Here is a 7,171-nt window from a genome sequence, read left to right on the forward strand (position 1 = left end):
ACTGTAGCCCACCAGGCTCCTCTGTCCATGGGATTCTCCAGGCAAGAATACTGGAGGGGGTTGCCATGCCCTCCTCCAGGGGATCTTCCCGACCCAGGGATCAAACCCATGTCTCTTATGTCTCCTGCATTGGCACACAGATTCTTTACCACTAGTGCCACCTGGGAAGCCTTAGTACAGCATATAAACAGGGACAGCTTCTGAACTACAGAGTGCCCTAGGTGAGTGGTTGGAGGAGTGTGCACACAGTACTGCAAGGGGGGCAGGGAGGGCTTCACAGAGGAGGTAACAGCTGAGCTGGGCCTTAAAGGGTGCACAGAATTAATGGGACTTCTCAAGGTGGAGGTGGCAGAAGAAACACAATGTCTCGAGGCCTGGAGATAAAGAAGGCCTGGCACCTTTGGGGAATGGCAAGAAGTCAGTGTAGTGGGAACCCATGGAGTGGGGTAGGGAGAAGGAGAAGGAGGAAAAGTCAGCTGAGCCAAGGGGGAAGCCTTGATAAAGCAAACCTCTGTGCCAATGCCAGGTCAGGAGAATTATGTGGAGATCAGACTCAGCTTCCAGAGATCACCCAGCTCACCCATTAAATCCCCAAGCCCAGCATTCTGGCAAGAAAACTCAGGGATGGAGAGCAAGGGAGGGCCAGGAGGCTGGTCCCAGATAATCATGCCCAGGGGCATGGAAGGGGCTGAGAAACAGGGAGAAAGTTAGACTGGAGGATCCTAGAAGCCCATCCCACCCCACCTTCTGTGGCTCTGTGATTGATGCTGGGAATGATTTCAGGAGTTGAAATAGGAAAACTTAAGCTCCCACTGCCTCCTTCTGAGTAGCGTCCTATAGTCAGGATGGCTCCTTCCCAGACCTCCCAGTCCTGATTCAAGCCTCTGGGTTAAATGAGGACCACAGTCTCCATCTTGCTTATGCAAAGCAGAGACCCAAGGCCCAGTGGTCCACATGCATGAGGGGCTGGGGTCTGCACCTTCTGGTGTCTCCATGTCTGACTCAATGGACCATGGCTCCTGAGGTTAGGGACTGCATCTTCTTCACCCCGGAAGTTCCAGGCCTGGCCACAAATGTCAGCACATTCAGAGAATGAATGAATGATGGTAGGCCCAGGTTAGGAGTGGGCCACTGGGACAGTGAGAATCAAGAGCTACAGGTGGAGCTGGGTGGTGTGTGCTGAGTGAGCCTGAGGGTAGAAGGGCCAGCTGATCTGGGGTGGAGGGAAAACATGGATGGCTGGGGATGAAGATGGTGCCTGCCCAGCTCGTACGAGAACAGGGGTCTCAGGGAAATCTACCCCAAGCCTGTGTTCCTGTGGAACATCTTAGCTGGGGGAGGGGGTCCCTCCAGAGCAGAGGCTGGGCCAATTTGCCTGCTCTTGGCACAGGTTGGAACACCCAGGCGTGCTCTCATCTCATATCTCTCATGGTACTTCCTCTCCTCATTCCTGGCTGACAGAAGAAGGAAGCTGGGCTGGAGGGAAGAAGACTCAGAGTCCAGAAGCCACCCGAAGTAGAAGTGGAACAGCCGCCTCACAGACACAGCAATCACGTAAATGCTTTCCCATACCTAATTTTTTCGCTGAAGCAACCTGATGAGATTAGTTTTATTATCATGCCCATTTTACTGCTGAGGAAACTGAGGCTCAGAGAGGTGAAGTCAGGGGTAGGACCCAGGTGGGACCCAGGGCTTTTGACCCCATATCTAGAGATTTCTCTGCCATAGTCCCATAGGGCTCTTTCCTCGGTGTCCTGGAGGGCACAGCAAAGTCAAGCTGTATTTCAACCAATTTGTGTACCAGGGCCACACATAACTCACCTGGTGCTCCCTTATACCACTTGGTCTTGAGCTTTACTCAAGGGATCTGGGGAGCTTGGGGCCAGCATCTCTCTCTTACTGTTCACTGGCTTCTCATTTCTCCCTGCAGCGGACTTGCCTGGACACCAGTGGTTGTGTGCAGGGGATGATACTGTGGAACATTCTAGAGTGAGTCAGTTTCCTCTGAATTATAGTTAGTGTCGGTTTTTGGGGGCATCTATAGTCAACTGCTGGCAGCAGCAGGTGAATGGCTGGGGCTTCTCTGGTTGTTGCAATGGATTTATTCTGGAAACCTGCCATCTGCCTGTTCCTGGTGCCCAACCCCCCTCCTCGGGAGCTCTGCCTACCGCCAATCTGCTGCAGAGGCAGAGCTCAGAAGTGGACCCTCCACTCAGTCCAGAGGGCACAGGTTACAAATAGGCTAGTTCTTGAGGTGAAGGACTGGCCCCATTGCTCAAAGAAAAAGGTGAACATCAGATAGACAAGGTGCTCACCCCCAGCTCACCAGGAGGGATAAAGAGGCCTTGAGGATGGAGAACTAGGGCTGGGGGTGAGGACTTGTGGATTGGGCCCACCATGCCTCGGTGCCTCCACCAAGGATACACGGATCTTTCTACGCCTTGGTTTCTCTGTCTGATAATGGGACTGGTGTGTGCAGCCTGGACTATCCTGCCATAGCACCAACAACACTGCAACTTGTAGCTAAAGACCCATATACTGTGCTCTGTCCAACACAGGGACACTTGAGAGGACATGCTTGCTTTTTCTAAAGGCAGCACCCGCCGGCAGGTGGCACGTGGAGATCTAGGGCACCGCAGAGAAAGCAGTCTGGGTGGGTGTGGGAAGCAACAGGCAGTCAGGCCCCCGTTCCTCTCCCTCCTGTCGGGGTTCCTCTCCCTCCTGTCGGCAGGGACACCACAGCCCCCTCCAGCTCTGCCCATCCCTACGACAGCAGGCCTCAGTGTGGACAACCCAGGGCCTGGTGCCCAGAGCTGGCCCAACCAAGGGGGTGATGTGGGTGCCTCGGGGGCTGCTGGAGACCTCCTGGGAAGGCTGTGCCATGGTCTCCCCTCTCCCTCCTGACACAGGTGCAGATGTGTGTCCAGCCTGGGCCCTGATGGTCATTCTGCTCTTTAGTCTGGTGGCTTTGCTCAGCTCCTCCCCTGTTCACCCACCCTGCCCAGACCCTCAGGCCCCTCTCTAGGGGAGGAAGGCCCATGTCTAGTGAGGAGCACCTGGCTTTTGGTCAAAGGCTGCCAGAGATGCCCCTGGCCCAGGGGGCTGGGCTGTGGCCAGGCAGAGGCAGAGGTGGGTGGGTCAGTAAAAAGCAGAGGTAAGCCTGGTCTTCAGGGACTGCCCACTGTCCCCGGAGTGAAGGCTGCCTTGCCTTCTCTGCTCTGCTCACACCTACTCTGGGATTCAGGCTCATGGAGCCTTGGTCTGTTCCCATGTTCCAGCTCCTCTCCTGACCTTGGGCATCCTGTCACTTCTGTCTGCTCTGTTCTTACCTCTTCACCTTACTCCTTCCTGCTGTTCCCTTGGGTTTCAGGTGTGGTGTCACCTCCTCCTGGAAGCCTTCCCTGACTACCCTGCCCCCAGTCTGCGTCAGGGTGCTGCTTCTGTAGCTTGCATGCTACGTTTGTCCCCATCCTCATTGTATCACACACCTGTCCTATTGTCTGTCCCCTGGTCCTCCTGTCTCACTGGATGTGGGCTCATCGAGGGCCAGGCCTGGGTCATGCCCAGCCCCTAGCTGCGGCACAGAGGTCATAGTAAATGGTGACTGGATGCTAGGGGGCTAGGAAGAGAACTGACAGTAAGAGAGGCTTGTGGGGCTCAAAGGATCCCTGACCACAGACAGACCTAAAAGAAGCCAATAGTATCTCCATCATGCTGCTTTCTAGGAGCCTGGGTCTTCCAGGCTGGGACCCCACCCCCACTCTGTGCCCAAAGAAACCAGCCTGCAGGAGGGAAAGAAAGAGGAGGAGGGGCCCCAGGGTCCCCTGAGCCTTGGGGTAGGGTTCTTGCTTTTGCCTCCCCAGGACCTCCTGTAGGCCAAGGACTCTACAATCCTCTGGCTGGCACATTGGCCAGTGCAGGGAGAGACACACACGCAGATCCGGAAACAGGGGGACCCTGATTTTTGAGAAATCATAATGATTAGCCTGGCAAGGGGCAGATGGCTGCCCGTAAGAAGCTTCGTTGCCCCAAGCTTGCTAGAAGTTTTCCAATCCCTCCTTCCCTCGCTGCCCTATCCCGTCGGCCCAGAGCTGGGGGTCCCCATAAGATGGGGGCTTCCCTACCTCGGAAAGTCACTTTGGCAATCCGGTCGCCCTTGCCCCGCAGCTTGGAGACCGTCTTGAGGTGGACGAGCAGGGCCATGCTGGTGCGGGGAGCCCGGGCACCACCAGGCAGGAGCAGCCGGGGAAGGAGCGAGCTCTGTGGATGGAGCACTCAGCACACTCACGCCTCCCTCCTTTCCGCCGCCGCCTCCTCTCCCTCTGATGCTGCCCACAGAGACCAAGGCAACCAAGCCCAGCGGCTCCCTCCAGCGACTCACAGAGACTCACAGCCCTGTCAGCCCCCGCCCCTCCAAGTTGTCAGCCCAGCGTGTGTGTATCTGTGTGTGTGTGTGTGTGGTGCGCCTGAGCACAGCCTAGCAGTGCAGACAGTCTGAATTCATTATTCAGCAGCCGCCTGCTCCCAGATAAAGCTCTGCTCAGCTTCAGGTGTCTTCTCACAGCTCCTGGAACGGGGCTGCCAGCCCACCCCTCTGCAGGGCCTGCCAGGCCAGCTCTCCTGCCACCAGGAGTGGGCAGGAGTGGGCATGAGAGGGGTAGGCTGGTATGGGGCAGCACCCCCTCCCGTGGAGGAGAAGGGGCTTGATGACCTTTGTGCACCAGAAGCCAGGCTGTTGCACAGTTTCAGGGTGATCCTCGCCATCCCCCCACCAGTCAAGTTGGCCAGCAGGGCTGCTGCTGCCCACCAGGCTCAGGGGGCCTGGATGGGGCAGGCCTGGTTGTTCAGGGGGGGTCATACTGTGCTAGGTAGAAATTGCAGCAGGGCCCTGCCGCTGAAAAACCAGCATCTACCAGGCAACACCCAGGCTGTGCCTGCTGGCCAGACCCTCTGAAAAGTGTTAGTCGTTCAGTCATATCCTACTCTTTGTGACCCCATGGTCTGTAGGCCGCCAGACACCCCTGTCATGGAATTCTCCAGGCAAGAATACTGGAGTGAGTTGCCATTTCCTTCTCCAGGGGACCTTCCCAACCCAGGAATCGAACCCGGGTCTCCCGCATGACCAAATGAGCCATCAGGGAAGCCCTAAGAGGAAAGACGAATGTTCTCCTCCTTCTACTTTCATGGAGGTTATGACCCCGAGAGGCCAGTCCTGACACCTTGGGATCTGGGAGGGTGGAAGTGGTGCTTCTGGGGAGCCCAAGAGGCAGGCTCAGCATGATTGGAGATGCCTGACTGTGAAGGCCTCAGAGGCTTATGTTTTACTAAGGGCAGTGCTTTAGGTCCCGGGCACTAACCCCATGCTGTCCTAAGGCCATGGGTGGCAAGATGTGCTGAGGAAGAATTGTCAGCTCCCAGGGGTGGGGGAAGGGGTGTCTGCGGCAGAATTTCCAAGGACCAGAGGAGAACTGCCCCTCCTTTCTTCTAGCAGCACACCCAGGAGGGGCTCAGGGGGAAAGGGACCCTGGAGGCTGGAATCCCTGAGCCTGGAGCCTTTGCAGGGCCAGCTGCACCCTTGCTCTTGCGTTTGCTCTGCATGGAATGCCCTGCCACACCCTTAGCTTCTTGGCTAGATTCAGGTGGAAGTGTCTCTGCAGCAGGCGGTCCTTGTCTGTGATGCCCCTACCCCCTCTCATTCACTGCTTCATTGGGCTGCTCCACTTACCTCCCCCGAACTGGGAGACCCTGGAGCACAGCCCCTTTGTAGCCCCAGAGGCTTGCACAGTCTCCTGTGGAAAAGAAAGAAAGAAAGTGAAGTCGCTCAGTCGTGTCCAACTCTTTGCGACCCCATGGACTGTAGCCTACTAGGTTCCTCCATCCACGGGATTTTCCAGGCAAGAGTACTGGCGTGGGGTGCCATTTCCTTCTCTGGGAGATCTTCCCAACCCAGGGACTGAACGTGGATCTCCCACATTGTAGGCAGATGCTTTACCGTCTGAACCACCAGGGAAGTCCTGTGGATAGTAGTCTATTCAGTGACTGTTGACAGAATAAAAGAGTGAGCGTGGTGACCTAGCTGAACAGTTAGAAGGTTAAAAATAAAGAAATATTAAATTTTTACAGCCTGCTGACCTTTGTATTCTACAGTCCAAGTGACCTGAAGGACGTCATAAGAACTTCCTTCCTGCTCTATCTTATTTTTCTTTATTTCTTTGTGTTCTAATTCCTTCTCTCTTCCCTTCCTCAAATTCTTCTCCTTTCTCAGTTTTATCTAGTCATATTGAGTTAAAGAATATTTTAGAATATTGTATTTATGCAATAAACGTGAATGTCTAATTAAATAGAAGTTGAATGTCTCTTTTAAAAAAAAGAAGTAAATTCACTACCATGTTCCAGCCGTAAGGCTTATCAGGTGATCTTTGTAAGGTTTGTAGGTGCATTACAGGGGAAAAACATCCATCCCCTTCCTAGGCCCTCTGGAGGTTCTCAAGAAGGGGCTGAGTTTCATGAGGCCTCCTATAGACCTGCGCGTCTTTGGGAAAAAGCCCTTGAGCTTGCCCTAAGCAAGGCCTGCAGCCTTGTTGAATTACAGTTTCCATATCTATAAGACTGTAGCAATTCCACCTGGTCAGAACAGAGTACCTGTCAGCTGAACCACTGACCCTTCTGATACCTAAGCCAGATCCCACTTGTTAATTTCCACTCTCCTGACTGCTACCCATCTGGCTGACTCTTAGTTCCCTGATAGCTCAGTTGATAAAGAATTCACCTGCAATGCAGGAGACCCTGGTTCGATTCCTGGGTCGGGAAGATCTGCTGGAGAAGGGATAGGCTACCCACTCCAGTATTCCTGGGCTTCCCTTGTGGCTAAGCTGGTAAAGAATCTGCCTGCAATGTGGGAGACCTGGGTTCGATCCCTGGGTTGGGAAGAACCCCTGGAGAAAGGAAAGACTACTCACTCCAGTATTCTGGCCTGGAGAATTCCATGGACTTTATAGTCCATGGGGTGGCAAAGAGTTGGACATGATTGAACAACTTGCACTTTTACTTTCACTTTCTAGTATAAAGTTGTTCAGTGAACATGTTCTGAACTCCTAGTACCAGGTGCGGGGGTTTCAGATGTGCATATGATGCAGTACTGGCCCTCAAGCAAAAGAGACAAATGGAAGAG

At 54.4% G+C, this 7,171-nt stretch overlaps 1 protein-coding gene across 3 annotated transcripts in view; it reads right to left on the reverse strand.

The window, feature by feature from the left end:
- OTOF (otoferlin) overlaps positions 1–4,203 on the reverse strand; it is a 90,443-nt gene extending 86,240 nt beyond the window's left edge. For all 3 annotated transcript variants that reach the window (XM_081592807.1, XM_081592805.1, XM_081592806.1), the window contains exon 1: positions 4,125–4,203. In XM_081592807.1, coding sequence (XP_081448933.1) covers positions 4,125–4,203 — 79 coding nt within the window. The remainder of the gene's footprint in view (positions 1–4,124) is intronic.
- Positions 4,204–7,171: the final 2,968 nt, after the last annotated feature.

This window comes from Giraffa tippelskirchi, chromosome 4, assembly GCF_054371585.1.
Source record: "Giraffa tippelskirchi isolate mGirTip1 chromosome 4, T2T-mGirTip1v1.2.pri, whole genome shotgun sequence".
Classification (NCBI taxonomy): domain Eukaryota; kingdom Metazoa; phylum Chordata; class Mammalia; order Artiodactyla; family Giraffidae; genus Giraffa; species Giraffa tippelskirchi.